General features: G+C 47.5%; 1 protein-coding gene across 1 annotated transcript in view; it reads right to left on the minus strand.

Annotated features, from left to right (window-relative positions):
- Window positions 1–16,988, minus strand: part of FBXO8 (F-box protein 8) — a 249,186-nt gene that overhangs the window by 87,375 nt on the left and 144,823 nt on the right. Inside the window, exon 5 of the mRNA XM_078677080.1 lies at window positions 16,249–16,367. Within this exon, the coding sequence (XP_078533206.1) occupies window positions 16,249–16,367 (119 nt within the window). The remainder of the gene's footprint in view (window positions 1–16,248; window positions 16,368–16,988) is intronic.

A 16,988-nucleotide genomic window follows, 5' to 3' on the forward strand; every position in this document is an offset into this window, starting at 1 on the left:
ATCAGATAAATGGGCCCTCAAAGGGTCTATCGACTTCTCCCTGCACCAAGCAACAAATTTAGACCACCTATAGGAATAGATGGACTTAGTGGAGTCACGCCTGGCTGACAAAATGACATCCACCACATCATGAGGGAGAGAAAAAGAAATCAGGTTGCCCCGTTCAATCTCCAGGCATGAAGGTGTAAGGTCTGGAGGTGGGGGTGTAGAACCTGCCCCTCCATCTGAGAGAGGAGGTCTGCCCTGAGAGGGAGACGGAGCGGCGGGTGAGAGGAGAGGTGGAGAAGGTCTGAATACCACACCCTTCTTGGCCAATCCGGGGCGATCAATATGACTTGGGCCCGGTCTTGGCGAATCTTCCTCAGAACACGAGGAATCAAAGGTATGGGAGGAAACGCATAAAGGAGTTGATTTCCCCAACTCAACTGAAACGCGCCCCCCAAGGCTCCTTGCAACGGTAACTGGAGACTGCAGAATGACAGGCAGTGAGCGTTCTCGTGAGTGGCGAACAGGTCCACCCGAGGAGTCCCCCACATCTGAAAGATGTCGAGAACAACCTCCGGGTGAAGCCTCCACTCGTGATCGGCAGAGAACTGCCGACTGAGACTGTCTGCACGAACGTTCTGAACCCCGGCCAGATGATTTGCCATCAGACAAATCTGATGGTCCTGAACCCAGGACCAGAGACGCAGAGCCTCTCTGCATAGACACTGCGACCCTACTCCTCCCTGTTTGTTGATGTACCACATCGCGGTCGTGTTGTCCGTCAGGACCTGAACAGACTGACCGTGAAGGGAAGGGAGGAAGGCTTTGAGCGCCAGACGTATCGCCCGCAATTCTAAAAGGTTGATGTGAAACAACCTTTCCTCTGGAGACCAAAGACCCTTGACCTCCAGGTCCCCCAGATGAGCACCCCACCCGAGAGTGGATGCATCCGATATCACTGTGGCAACCGATGGAGGAATCTGAAAAGGCTTCCCTTGAGACAGATTGCCTTCCACGCTCCACCAAAACAGATCCGCTGCAGTTTCTCTGGAGATCCTCACTGACTCCCTGAGATCTCCGTTGTGCTGATATCACTGCCTGCGGAGGCACCACTGGAGCGCCCTCATGTGCCAGCGTGCATGGTTTACCAATAGAATGCAAGAAGCCATCAGACAGAGCAGGGGAAGGACCTTCAGGACTGGAACGACCGCTCCATTGTAAAACAAAGGAATCATCTCCTGTATGTCGCGAATCCTTTGAGGAGGAGGGAATGCACGACACACAGTAGTGTCCAGTACCGCACCTATGAACAGGTTGCGCTGAGAGGGCACCAGGTGAGACTTGGGTACGTTTATCGAAAAACCCAACCTGTGTAACAACTGAGTTGTCTCTTGCAGATGATGGAGCACCTTCTCCGGCGACTCCGCTTTGATCAGCCAGTCGTCTAGATACGGAAACACATGTATCCCCGTTCTCCTGAGATGAGCTGCCACCACTGCCATCACCTTGGTGAAGACTCGAGGCGCAGTAGTAAGACCAAACGGAAGGACCACAAACTGGTAGTGTTGTGACCCAACCGTAAAACAGAGATACTTTATGTGCGACTTCAAGATGGGAATATGAAAATACGCATCTTGCAAGTCGATCGACACCATACAGTCTTCTTTCAGCAGCGCTTGAAGAACCTGCGCAAGAGTGAGCATCTTGAACTTTTCCTGTTTTAGGTAAAGGTTCAAAATCCTGAGATCCAGGATTGGACGAAGCCTGCCATCTTTCTTGGGGATCAGGAAATACCGGGAGTAGCACCCCTGACCCCTCTCCTGCTCCTGAACCACCTCTATCGCACCTTTTCGGAACAAAGCCAGGACTTCTTCCTGTAGGAGAAGAAGGTGGTCCTCCAAACAATAACCATGGCAAGGAGGGTAATTGGGAGGGAATTCCTGAAAAGGAAGTGCATACCCATTCTCTACAAGATTGAGAACCCAAAGATCCGATGTTATTAATTCCCAATCTTGTAGAAAATGTGTAAGCTGACCCCCCACTGGGCCCACATGATCTGGAATGGCGGATCTAGGGCTGCTTTGCTGTGTTGGCTGGGGGTTGGGAAGGAGAGGAGGAGGAGGAGGAGGAGGAAGCTTGACGACCTCTAGGGCGGGATCTTTGTCTGCCCCTGTACGACTTGTACAGTGTATTCTGCTGCTGCTGAGGCTGCTGCTGGGATGGTCTGTATGAACGAAAGGAAGATCTTCCAAATCCCCTGAAGCGTCTTCCAGTAGTAGCCCTGGACTGAAGACCCAAAGATTTTGCAGTGGCCCTACTGTCCTTAAAACGTTCCAAGGCAGCATCAGCCTTCTTGCCAAACAATCCCGATCCATCAAAAGGCAAGTCCATCAGAACAGACTGGACGTCTGCAGAGAACTCCGACGATTTAAGCCAGGCAGCTCTCCTAGTGGCCACGGATGAACCCATGACCCTTGCCACCGAATCAGCAGTGTCCAGACCACTCTGAATGACCTGTCTCGCAGCTGCCTGAGTGTCCGAAATGACTTCTTGAAAATCCTTCCTGTCATCTTCAGGAATCTTCGGAATTAGCTGCTTGACAGAATCCATCAAGGCATGGATATATCTTCCCATCAGACATGTTGCGTTGGTTGATTTTATCGCCATACTGGCTGATGAGAAAACCTTCTTGGCACTATGGTCTTGTTTTCTGGATTCTTTATCTCCAAGAACTTGTGGAAAAGCACCGGCAGATTTCTTTGAGCAGGCAGCCTGCACCACCAAACTCTCAGGCAGAGGATGTGTTGATAAAAATGCAGGGTCCTGAGGAGCAACTCTATATCTCCTTGCCACTGTCCTAGAAACTGCAGGAGCAGATAAAGGTTTTTTCCAAACCTTATAGATGGGCTCAGATAAAGCTTCGTTGAAGGGTAACATAGGTTCAATAATAGATGAGGGTGAATGAAGCACCTCAGTCAAAATATTAGGCTTATAATCAGCAGTGGGCAGAGTAATATTCAATAAACTTGCTGCCTTCTTAATAACGGTGTGATAAGGCACCACCTCCTTCGAAGGTACATTTGACACTGAAGCCAATTCCCATTCAGGTGACAGTTCAAGCCCACTGGCCTCACACAAGTCTTCAAAAGGATCCTCAGAATCCTGTAACTCCCCTTCTTCAGTATCTGAATACCGATATCTTTCCTCTTCCATAAGTCTCTGGGCCTTTCTCCGAGATCTTTCCTTCACAATGGAAGCCAATGGATTCGGAATCGACTCCGACGGGGTCGGTGCCGGCGTCGAACCCGAAGTCGGATGAGGTTTTTCAACACGAGGTCGGGCAGAATCTTGCCTCGGAGTCGTAGGCATCGGTGTCGATGGGATCGGTGTCGACGGAATCGGCGTCGTGCGCTTCGGCGTCGACGACACCGGTGGTGTCGGAAAATGCCAATGCGGTGGTATAGCCGGCATAAAAGGCATGAAGGGCGCAGGGGCGTAAGCCTGGGGAACACCCAAATTAAAGGCCATCGGGCCCGTGGGACCAACAGGTGCACCAGACGGGAATATTGCCCTAGAATAGACACCAAACATGGCGTTCAGGAACTGAGAAGGATCCTGACCTGGAGTTGGAAATTCAGGATATGGACCTCTGGGATGTTCCTGAGGAGGCGGAGTCGATACGACGTCGACCTCTTCATCGAGTCCAGGAACCGGGGTCGACGAACCCGCAGGAACCGGAACCTCGACTTCACCAGCCCCCTGCTCCTCACCTTCATCCTCCTGACCAGAAGGATTGGATGGAACTGGAGAATGGACCTTCTTCAGAGATTCGGGTGAATCCGGACGTGAATCCTCACCATGCTCCGACTCCGAAATCTCCACTTCCTTGCTCAGAAGTTTGACCTGGGACTTTGGTCTCGAACTAGAGTCCTTTTCAGAGTGATGACGTGACTCATGGCTCCTCTTCTTATGTTTCTTTCTCGAAGACTTTGAAGCGTGAGCCGAAGACGACTCCGAGCGTGACATCGAACGAGACCTCGACCTCGAGCGACGAGGTCGAGACTTCGAAGATTTCTTAACCTTCTTACTTTTCAATTTTGCCACGAGGAGCTTCGTCTCTCTTTCTCTTAAAGCTTTCGGAGTCATTTTCTTGCAGCAAGGACAGTCCTCGACGTCATGGTCGGAGCTTAAACACCAAACACAGCATTCGTGAGGATCAGTGATAGACATAGTCTTGCCACATTCGCCGCAAGCTTTAAATCCAGTCTTCTTCGACGACATTTCGAAGAGTACAGAGATAGACACAATAGAATGATAATAGTAACAAAGTTACTGTAAAGCTACAGTACGATCCCTGAAAACCGTTAGCGTCGACGACGCGGAAAAAAGGGAACTGATGTCATCACGCCGGCGTGGGCCTGTTATAGGCGTCGGTGACGTCAGCGGAGGCGCGAGCGGTGCCGTGCCTCTGTGACGTCCGGATCCACGTCGGCGCGAAGCTACAAAAAGAATTTCCGAATGTTGCTGACGCAAGGGGATATTCACAAGGTGAGGAATCCACACAGCAGATGTATCTATCAGAAACAAGCTTCCGAGGACCGGTTTCTGGCATTACAGCCGTCTTCAGCCCGGCTTGCTTGAATCCAGTGGCAAAGTGAGCAAGGGACTCACGTCTGAGCATACCCCGCCACACTCATGGCGGCCAAAGCGGTACAAAAGGGGGTGGTGATGGACGGAGCATCTGAACCAATCAAACACTCACACCCAGTCAAAAGATCTGGGTTTGATCCGTCACCGTTCTTTAGCCCAATCTGCCACCCCAGTTCAGACATGGCTATATGCAAATCAGTCTGACCCTGTGCCTCATGGGAACAGTCCAGCCCGAACTGCCAAGCCATGCCTTCCCTGGACCGGAAACAAGCTTCCGAGGACCGGTTTCTGGCATTACAGCCGTCTTCAGCCCGGCTTGCTTGAATCCAGTGGCAAAGTGAGCAAGGAACTCATGTCTGAGCATATCCCGCCACACTCATGGCGGCCAAAGCGGTACAAAAGGGGGTGGTGATGGACGGAGCATCTGAACCAATCAAACACTCACACCCAGTCAAAAGATCTGGGTTTGATGAGTCTCCGTTCTTTAGCCCACTCTGCCACCCCAGTACAGACATGGCTATATGCAAATCAGTCTGACCCTGTGCCTTATGGGAACAGTCCAGCCCGAACTGCCAAGCCATGTCTTCCCTGGACCGGAAACAAGCTTCCGAGGACCGGTTTCTGGCATAACAGCCGTCTTCAGCCCGGCTTGCTTGAATCCAGTGGCAAAGTGAGCAAGGGACTCACGTCTGAGCATATCCGCCACACTCATGGCGGCCAAAGCGGTACAAAAGGGGGTGGTGATGGACGGAGCATCTGAACCAATCAAACACTCACACCCAGTCAAAAGATCTGGGTTTGATCCGTCACCGTTCTTTAGCCCACTCTGCCAACCCAGTTCAGACATGGCTATATGCAAATCAGTCTGACCCTGTGCCTCGTGGGAACAGTCCAGCCCGAACTGCCAAGCCATGCCTTCCCTGGACCGGAAACAAGCTTCCGAGGACCGGTTTCTGGCATTACAACTGTCTTCAGCTCGGCTTGCTTGAATCCAGTGGCAAAGTGAGCAAGGGACTCACGTCTGAGCATACCCGCCACACTCATGGCGGCCAAAGCGGTACAAAAGGGGGTGGTGATGGACGGAGCATCTGAACCAATCAAACACTCACACCCAGTCAAAAGATCTGGGTTTGATCCGTCACCGTTCTTTAGCCCACTCTGCCACCCCAGTTCAGACATGGCTATATGCAAATCAGTCTGACCCTGTGCCTCATGGAAACATTCCAGCCCGAACTGCCAAGCCATACCTTCCCTGGACCGGAAACAAGCTTCCGAGGACCGGTTTCTGGCATTACAGCCGTCTTCAGCCAGGCTTGCTTGAATCCAGTGGCAAAGTGAGCAAGGGACTCACGTCTGAGCATACCCCGCCACACTCATGGCGGCCAAAGCGGTACAAAATGGGGTGGTGATGGACGGAGCATCTGAACCAATCAAACACTCACACCCAGTCAAAAGATCTGGGTTTGATCCGTCACCGTTCTTTAGCCCACTCTGCCACCCCAGTTCAGACATGGCTATATGCAAATCAGTCTGACCCTGTGCCTCATGGGAACAGTCCAGCCCGAACTGCCAAGCCATGCCTTCCCTGGACCGGAAACAAGCTTCCGAGGACTGGTTTCTGGCATTACAGCCGTCTTCAGCCCGGCTTGCTTGAATCCAGTGGCAAAGTGAGCAAGGGACTCACGTCTGAGCATACCCCGCCACACTCATGGCGGCCAAAGCGGTACAAAAGGGGGTGGTGATGGACGGAGCATCTGAACCAATCAAACACTCACACCCAGTCAAAAGATCTGGGTTTGATGCGTCTCCGTTCTTTAGCCCACTCTGCCACCCCAGTTCAGACATGGCTATTTGCAAATCAGTCTGACCCTGTGCCTCATGGGAACAGTCCAGCCCGAACTGCCAAGCCATGCCTTCCTTGGACCGGAAACAAGCTTCCGAGGACCGGTTTCTGGCATTACAGCCGTTTTCAGCCCGGCTTGCTTGAATCCAGTGGCAAAGTGAGCAAGGGACTCACGTCTGAGCATACCCCGCCACACTCATGGCGGCCAAAGCGGTACAAAAGGGGGTGGTGATGGACGGAGCCCCCTTTTGTACCGCTATGATTCCAATAATGGCGGAGATCCTGGCCGAAGTTGGGGACGCTCGTCGGTCCAGGCAAATACAGCTTCCGGAGTGTCATATAAGAACGACTTGAAATTGTAGATCACACGCATCCTGGCAGAATATAAGAGCAAGTAAGTTCATGTCGCTCAACTTGCGTTTCGCAGCGGCGAAGGATTGGCGTTGCTGCTGGAACAGGTGCGTATAATCCAGGAACACCATGATGGACCGAGACTCATGTTGAAAGCAGTCTTTGTGTGTCGGGCATATCGCAATATTGCATCTCGGTCAGCATAGTTCTGAATTTTGGCAATCACTGGTCTAGGAGTCGCTCCCGGGGGAGGTTTTTTGAGTCAGGGCCTGGTGAGCCCGTTCCACCACAAAGGTTGAGGACAGGAGATCCCCTGGCATGAGGTCTGTGAGCCACCGAGTGATGAAGCTGATTATGGATGCTCCCTCACACCCTCTGGCATGCCCACAAAGCGTAAGTTGTTGCGTCTCGCACGGCCCTCTGCATCTTCCACCCTGGAGGCCAGTTCCCACGACACTAAAGCAAGTTTATTGACCGGTTTCTGAAGGATGGATACTGTTGAGACCCTCGTCTCCGCTTCTGTAATGCGATTCACGACCATGCCGAGATCCTGATGCAGGAATGAAACCTCCGACACCACTGCTACGATCTTGGCATCTAGCATATCCCTGGCACTGTTTATCGCCGCTAGGCTGGCCGCGGGTATCGAGCTGCTCCCTCGCCGCCTGTGGAGCTCCCCGTGGGCGCAGTGAACTGGTCTCTGGTGCCCTGCTTGGGGCCCGCCCTGCTGGGTTTATCCCTGCCCATCGTTGAAGAGGGCAAGATTACAGTAGTAACGCAAGAAATATGAGTTGGTGACACAGGGCCGTGTGCGCGCCTAGGAAGGTGTTGCTTCAGTGCAGGAGAAAAGTCCGTTAGGTAGTACAGGGATTGCCTCAAGGAAAGGACTCAGGATAGCTGCTTCTTGAGAATGAGGGCCGCTGGCCCGGCAGGGTACAATCGGTCAAGCTATCTGTCCACACACTTATCTCCATCGATGAGCGCCGACTAGGAATGGTGCGCTGCACCTCCTCTGCATGGGCCACGATGGGCGCACCTGGTAATATGGAAACCCAGGGAGGGCCACGAACCGTGCAGCACCGAGCACCTCGGCACCAGGGCGTGCCACGGAATGTGCCTCACTGTGGGGCCAGCTGAGCCCCCTACGGGCGGCCACCGGTTAAGCACAGCGCAGGCTGAGGCACCTCGTCCACACGGGCAGTAGCGAGTTCACAGACGCCGTCGTAATGCTCCCCCTCTGGCGTTTTCAGGAGGCGGGCTGGCGTTGTCAGGGAACCCCTGATTGGGAGTCTATGGAGGAGTCCAAATCCATTATTCCATCCCCAGGTTGGAAGGGGGGAGGAAGCACCTTGGTCCAGCAGGGATGGGGGGCCACGGGCAACAAAGCGGAGGACGTCAGGTAAATATGTGGGCCAGCGCCGCCGCGGATCGTTCACTTCTGGGGGCCGAGGCCCGCCCCCTGCTCTCCCCGATATGTCGTTCACCAAGAATCGAGTCCTGCCGGCAGATATCTAGGCCGCGCACCACATGCGGCCCACCCCGAATCCAGTGGCTGGGAGCCCACACGGCAATGGCGGCCCAGCGACGATCCTGAACTTTAGGCCTCAGCAGCGTAGCTCCGCGACAAGGACCCTGGCACGCCGGCTGCAGATGATGAATCACCGGGCGAGGGGAGGGGCTGGTTCGGTCCGTCGCAGGGTCCAGGCACCTCCGGCCGCCTGCGGGAAGAGGCACAGAGTGTCAAGCCATCCTCCTCCCCACCGCAACTCTCATAGCTAGGCCGGGACCCGCCCTCGAGCACCTCCTCGATGTCTTCGGAGTGCGACCGGGGCACGGAGGGGGAGTTCCGGCCAACGCCTCGCCAGCGCCCACTCTTTGGTAACTCTCCGTCTGCAGTGCGTCAGCCACTGTAGACAGGAACAGCCGGCTTCCTGCACAATCAGGGGCACTGGACGCATCTACAGAGCAACTCAGAGCAGGATTTAAAGCAGGATTGCTACAGGATTATGGCGTGGACGCGCGGAGCCTGATCAGGCTGCATCCGCCATGATGGCTCTCCAAGCCACACCCCCTGGTTTGTGCTTTAATATGAAATACAGCAACAACTAGCTAGAGAGGCATTCAGTGAATAGAGTATGTTAAAGCTGGCATCAGGGTTTCATTTTTAAAAGTAATAATGACAAATATTAGAAATACACTACGCTAGAGGCATTTTTCAGTTTCATAGAGCTGTCTGGAAAAGTTACTAACCTGTAATTTCAGGTCTCCAAAATTTGTATCTTTCATAGATTTACATGCTAGAATTTTCCCAGTTATCAGGCTGGGAATGCTTGGCAGTCAATTTTAACATAGTAGTTACAAATCACCAATGAAGTGAATGAACTCAGAGCACCAACTTCCCACAGAAGTCGAGCTGCTTTGATTTTCACAGCTAGTCAACATAACGCCCAGTAGAAAAGCCTCATAATCAGGGAGGTGGGAGGTTTGTGTGTGATTCTATGAAAGACACCAAAGTTAGATTACTGTATGTTACTAACTTTTTCTTCTCCAATACTGCATCTTTCAAATAATCATTTCCAAAGTGGTAACCATATAGTGCATATTATATGAGGCTTACCTTAATTAAAAAGGCTGTGCAGTACTGCTTGGCCTACTGGCATCTCAGATGTCTTCTGAACATCAAGCCTGAAATGCTTTGTTACAGTAAAGGTGTGCATTAAAAGACCAAATTACCACCTTAAATATGCCGGCAACTGGCATGCCAATAAAGAGTGTAACCATGGCCACCTTGCCTCTGATGGAGTGAGATCGCACGTTTCTTCCTAGATGTCTGCCACACTTATGACAGAAAACAATGTAAACAGGCTAAACTCTGCTTGTTTACACTGCTACATGACCGCTGAGCTGACATTCAGAAAATCTGTCCTGTCAATATAGGATTTTCTACAGTCTTTCAAGTCCAAAGAATGTAGTACCCTCACAGCCGTAGTGGGTGTCAACGGGAAGAAAGTTGGAGGATAAATGTTCTAGTCCAATGAAAAGATGATGATATTTTTTGCATGAAAAATGCATTTGTTTTGAGTCTAACCCTAGACTTTTCTAACTAAAATATGAAAGTTAAATTAATATAACTTGGATATTCCAACTCACCTTGTTTATGTAGTAGAGCAGCAATTTTCCATGACAACATTGCAGAGTGCCTGTGGAACAATATTTAATTCTCAGACAAGACTTATAATCACAAAAAAAAGTTCAAACAAACTTCTTTCAAACTCCTTTATCACTGTGGTGGAGAAAGCAATGGTGCAACACTTCCCAAGATTGCTGCCAAATGAACAAAGATAGAGGAATACTTCAGTACAGTCTGTGCCAAATTTATTAGACACAATCTTATGCGGGTGCACGATTGAAGGTGTTGGACTTTGATTTGGTGCCCCAAATACAGAAACTTTTACATTTCAAAGACTGCCTCTTTTTTCGTTGATCATGATCTTGTCACCTTTAGGATGTTTCAACAGTCAGGTGGGATGGTGAAAAATCCAGAATATACGTCTGCTGTAGCAATCAGTGAGATTGAGTGATTGAGGATTATGGTGCAGAACCTAACCGTGATCTTTGATCAGTAGATACAGGTCTACTCTGAATCAAATTGGGATGCTTATCAACATGACCCACCGATCTGTAAACCAAATCTGCCTGGCCCATACTAGAGCTAACAGGGTCAGCTTGCACACCTCTCTCATTAGTTTTTAGAGAACCCTTGAAATGAGAGAGCTAGAAGAAAAGCTTATGCATAAGTCCCTACTCTGGGTATTGAAAAACCTTCCCCTTGAGTCCATGGAAAGTGTTACTTGTTTGCATAAAGTGGGTATTTTTCATTGTCTAAAGTAGCAGACAGGTCAAGGGGGGTGCACTCATCCTTTTGAAGATTAGTTGCAGCTGTTTCATATCCAACTCTGGCAGTCCCAGTTGCGCCTGTTCTGGCCGATGTGATGTATAATGGAGAGTTGTTGGTTGTGCATAATAATGGTGTGGAAGTAGACAGTAACAGAAATTCCTCATTATTTCCTGAAAAGACTCCAGAAAGTCATCTGGTACCTGAAGCATAGAGGGCTGTGAATAAGGGGGGAGTCGCCATAGAATTGTAGACATTCACACATTTGCTCATTCTCAAAATCATTATGGAGAAGTGGATATACAGGTCATGAGGATTTGTAACTAGCTCATCATATTCATCACCAACATGAGAAGACTCTAAGCATATAATGGATTCCTCATGGTTGGTGACCAGTTCACAGACATCAGTTACCCCAGTGCTAGGTGGAGACTCCTCTAATGTTTGCTTGATAAACAGGCTGGAAGCCAAGGGACTCGGAGGGAACACTAGAAAAACAACTGGCGACCATGATACAATTAAGGAAGGGATCATTGACTGAGGAGCCATGAATATTAGGAAAGTCATTAAAGTCGCTGGCTATAGTCATTGACAAAGTTGAATCCATTGTCAACATTGCCAATGTAGTGGTCGTTGACTAAGTCAATGAGACTTTCAACAGCTGAGCAGACAATAACAGCTCTTTAATCATCAAAAGGTCAGGGCTGCAGCCAAGCGTGGAGGGTGAAGAAATTGATGAGTCATCAAAGGTCTTAGTATATTTCTTCCTGAAAGGAGCCTTGCTTGCAAAAGGACTTTGTCAACTGGGCCATCGACAGTGGAGGATAATCTTCGATGTAGAGGGCTGAGGGGAAGCTGGCAAAGTGTTAACACTTTAAAAAAAAAAACTTTTGTGGACGTCTGCATCTGAAAAACAGGCTCATAGGGCTTTGGAGCAGTGGATGGGAGTCTTCAAAGATGAGGCTCGGACCAGTTCCAATCTGCACTGTTTGGCTTGGAAGGAGACGCACTTCAGGCAGGTTAAAAAGCTTAGCAAAAGTTAATCCAAGAAGAAAAAAAGTTATTGTCCATCTGTCATTCAAAGTTTTAGGACTGACATTTAGGTACATTTTGCAACTTCGTGCCAATTGGCCACGAAAGAGCAGGACATTGTGGAGGAGGTCAACATGGTCCTGGCCCCACAGAATTGACAAGTTTAAGTAAGGCTCTAGCCACGAAAGGGTGTCAGCAAACTGAGAGAATTCCAAGGGATCAGCCAGCCAAATACCAAATGAATACAAATACTACTTACCTCCAATACATGGTGGTGAGAGGACTGCAAGTAACACAGTTGAACACTAAAATTAAGGCAAAAAACACAAACCGAAGAGAAGAGAAGAGAAGAGCAGAGCAATGACTGTTCCTTTCCTATCAGCTTGACTGCAATAGAAAACATTAGCTGCTCAGCCTGGAGTTGTAACTTTGAGCCCTACCTCCACACTGGACAGAGTTTAGGGAACATAATAAGGTGAATGGCTTTTTTACAGTCTAGGGCTCTTTATGGTTATCTGAAGTGTGTGAGACAGTGCTATGATAACATTGACTCCTGTGGATTCCAGGCCTAGTGACATAAAATATTCAAGCATGTGAATCTACGAAACATCAAATGTTGGTAATGCCAGTGAATGGATGGGCCCTTGAAGGATGGATGACTAAGCTTGCCAGATCAAAATGGATGTATGCAACACTGTTTAGTTCGAGTTATCAGGCTTGCAGAAATAGGGAAACACTGAAGACCAAGCAGGAGTTTTCCATCATGACATCTTACGAATTTTTACATCATCAACAGAAGCAAAAAGAAGACATGAGTGGTGGGGAGTAGATAGGCTAGGGAACTGAGCATGCTTGAGTGGGGAAAACTTGCTGTCTGAATACAAGAAGTCTATTCCTCCACCACAGAATCAGGGGTCCTTGTTTGTTCTTAGCTGCTGCTTCACAGAAGGTGTGAATACTGGTATATCGCATTGGTGCTGAAACTCCCAACATTTTCTTCAAGACATTTGAAAATTTGGATCTACAGCCTTAAGTTAACAGAAAATTGAGCCTATGAATTTCCCAAATCTGGAAGCTCTTCCGCATAATTGTTATGTTGTATTCTGCTATATGAAATTCTGAATGCATATTTTAGTAAAGAAAATTACAATTCCCAGATTGGAATCTAAATTGCTCGGTCGGGTGAGTCACTTGTGTATGAACCAGAGAAAGGTCAAAGCTCTTAAGTAATTCTTTGTTTTGTAAGTAGTGGAAGATTTGTGAGTTTGTGAAGTAACATCAGTGCAGTACTAATTCACATATTCTAATTTCCTTGTGAACAGACCCAATAAACGTCAAGATAACTCTAAATTAACGCTTTGGTTTTGGTTGCATCTCGGTTTAATGATCCCTCTTTCAGCTGACATGAAATCTACATTTCATACTTATCTGTATACAACAATATGTGGGCCATTCATGAATGCATGTTTGAGTACGAGTCTAGTGACTTGGTCCAGACAGATTGCAGAGTTTCAAGAGTATTTATTGTAGTAGTTACAAATCCGATAGTTCAGCCCCACCAGGACCAGCCAGCATGCTGCTCAACCCTTCTCAACTGTAGCCTCACACTCCCAACATTACATATTACATCATTCAGGGAGAATTCCACTAGCGCATACATTCTATATCACCTATATGCGGACGACACTCAACTATATATGAAAATCTCCTCACCAGATGATTTCCTCTCCCTCAACGCCATTCTTCATAATACCCAAAGTTGGCTCAATGGCAACCACCTCATGCTTAATACCAAGAAAACTGAGTTCCTCCTCATCTCACCTCCCAATCACACACCCAAGATAGACTTATGACTGAAACATCTTACTTCCTTTCACAGCCTTGTGGGGCGTGAGTATCTTGTGAACCTCCCTGCTGCCCCAGGAGGTTGGTGCTTGAAGGAGAGGATGTCCGTGAGTGCTGGTGGGTGAGATCAGGGCTCCCGCTGCTCACTACACTTCCCAATGACTGGATTGATTCTGTGGAGGATTATTCAGTAGTATATGAGGCCGATGGGGACACCTGTGGCAGTTGTAACGGTATGGTTAGCGTGCAGTACCCAAATCGGTGCGCCGTTCCTTATGCACCGGGGCATAATATACTTGAAGGTAGTGGCTCGCTTTGGTAGCAGGGCACACTGGGTTGCACAGCTGTATGTACATTGGTATTGCCAAATTAATACACATCCACCATAGTAAACCAGTGGTGGAGGTTTGGAAATTCGTCATGTATTCATGTGTAGGCTTCGATGGGCTATACAAGGAATTGGGGGATCCGAGATTGCAATGAGTGATGTGTCTTTTGGCGTGATGGCTTGAACAAAGTGGATGAAGTTTGGCAAAATAACGGAAATAATGTATAGAAAAAAATGTAAAGCGCTCTGATATCCTTCGGGATCAAGTTTGCGCTATATAAAACTTTATAGATAAAAAATCAAATAAATAGCATGAACCACATTAGAACCAGGATACTACATATCCTCCTGTCTTCCAAAAGGAAAACAGAAAAGAGAAAAGCAGAAACTGGACGAACAGAAGAGCGAACCAGAGACTATGAAGAGCAGTGGGATAAAAAAAAAGAAACAAAAAGAGTAATGTGATAAAACAGAAAAACAGAAACCAAAACCCATCCTCCTTCCTATATATAAACAAGGAGAAGAATGAAACAGAATAGAAGGAGAAACCACCAATAACTACCACCTGCACACCAACTGGCCAAACAGGTATGCGGGGAGGCAAATCAGAGGAGAAAGAAACAAGGATACAGAGAAGAAAAGAAATGCAATAGATTACTCACGCTTCTCCATCCTAGACATAAATGGAGACGTATCAGTGCAAGCTGTGCAGCGAAAACAAGCAGCATGTAGAAAAAGCGGGTTATTCTTCGCACAGATCTTCCCCCATAAAGTAAGTAGGCTGGGATGAAAGCTTGTAATTGGAGAAAGACTCCGAACACAGCAGGGCAAGGAAATCAGCTCTCCAAAGGCAAGAGGGCAGGGAGAGGGCAAGTCTAGAGGCAGCAGCGCAGACGGTAGAAGAACATCATGTAGGCAGTAGGCAGGCAGACAGCAAGGCATACCACAAATGGAAACAGCACTTTATAGACAAACTCTCCTAAAGTTGCAGGGCTTGGACAGCTGTCCCAAGGAGCAAGAGAGGTGGAAATGAATCCTTGCAGGTACTAACAAACACTTTGAGTGAGGGGTCTATCAAAGCTCAACACAACCAAGACAAAAGTCCTGTTATTTGTCAATAATAACAAACACGAAACAATACAAACCCGGATCAATGACATAAAGCGCAACAGCTTTGATCCCCATTTTTCACTGAAGGCTAAGTCACGTAAATTCACCCTGGACACCAACCTCACCCTCGAGGACCAAACTGCCACAAAAAAACCAACCAAGACTGCCTAGTGCCAACTGTCTCTTCCAAAGAATGCGAAACACTGTCTCAAAAAAACAACTTCAGAACCGTGGTTCAAGCCCTCGTAGCCTCCATCTGGATGGAGGTAATGCCCTGCTCCACACTATCCCAGATTCCTTAATGGGACCCCTTAAGGACATGCTGCATGTGTCACTCAGGGCAAGTAGAAATATGTTCACAGTGCACATACCAGGTGCCTCTCCTATCACTTTTTGCTTGTCTTTAACACTGTACAACTCCCCTGCCTTTTAGTTTCATATGGCCTATAAACATCCAACATACATATACACAAACGTCCACTTTCTGGGACAAATCTAAGAAAAGATGGTTATATGTTATTGCACAGCGTTTTAATTCCAATTACATAAAAAGTACTTTCTACGTTTTTATTACAGAATCAAGGTACAAAGCTTCTGGCTGCTAGACACAGGGGATATGATGGACTGTGTACATCATTAGCAAAAAGGCATCCACCTCATCAAGTAGGTCTGGAAGGGCTACACAATCAGGTGAACCTTGACTTAGCACTTCAACTATTCTGCATACCTAAACTCGCAGATTCTTGGTTATACCTTTGTTACTCGAGTTGAACCCTCCGAAGGAGCCTCTTGTAACAAGCTGGAAAATGCCTCTGTGAATTAAAGGCACACTGCTGAAATATGCTGGGGGCTGCAGGTCATAAGATCGAACCTAACCCTATTAGCATTCTGAAGTTGAGGAATAATCTTTCTCCTTTGGAAAAAAACACAATCCTCTTGAAAAGGTTTTATTTTAAACTGGTGGCGAAGTGCAGAGTGAGTGACGTTCACGTCACACACACATTCCTGCATGGCAAGCTGAACATTTAGCTCTTGGACAATAGCAATTATGATGATTTTCAGACTTGTGCAGCTCAAACTCTGGACGTTTACCTCCCAAAGTGCTACAAAAAGTCACTAAAGTTGTTAGCCTTGCTTACAATATACCTGAACAAATAGTCGAAGACTTGAGTACAGGCTTTCTTTTCTTATCAGCAACAAGTACATTACCTTTCATCAAGATAGAGTCGCAGTTTCTTCCAATTTAGTGTTCTTGTATAGAAAATAAACTTTGCAATTTCCTTTGGTGAGTCATCAAGTATACCTCTAGACATAAAGTATCCAATGCCCTGAAAGAAAAATTAATTTGCATAAATACTAGCACTCGTCTTTGTGTCTAATCATTTGTTTATTAAGTAATACAAAGTGTGTTTAAAAGATGTACTCCTTCATAGTTCTATACTTTGTAACAACAGGTCCCTTCATACTCTACTACAAATCTACACAGGTGTCTCAAAATCAATTAGAATACATTCTGTAAATACTTTGTCTACGCTCCTATCAGACAAATAATCAAACAAGAAAGCTTAGAGATCACATTAAAGAGCATGAGGCCAATTTAGCCCCCATGGCTGCAGAAAAAAAACAAATCAAAGACATTATTTAATTGTAAAAATATTTTAGCATGAATTAAAAAAGGAAGAGATGACATTAAACATCAAATGAAAAACAGCAGAATGAGCATTTCTACTCCCTCTAACCCCATCAGCCTTCAAAGCTGAGATGAAGTATATACAAAATATTCTGGCAGTTTTAATCCAATACTTTTGTTAACACACGTTTCACGAGAATTACATCTGATGATCCAGACTTCTCTCATAGTGTATCTGGAATGATTTACATTTTTAAGTTTAAATATTTAGATGTAGGCACTTGTAAAAAGATTGTTTATTTATTCTACATGTCCTCAT

This window comes from Lissotriton helveticus, chromosome 2_1 (genome assembly GCF_964261635.1).
Source record: "Lissotriton helveticus chromosome 2_1, aLisHel1.1, whole genome shotgun sequence".
Classification (NCBI taxonomy): domain Eukaryota; kingdom Metazoa; phylum Chordata; class Amphibia; order Caudata; family Salamandridae; genus Lissotriton; species Lissotriton helveticus.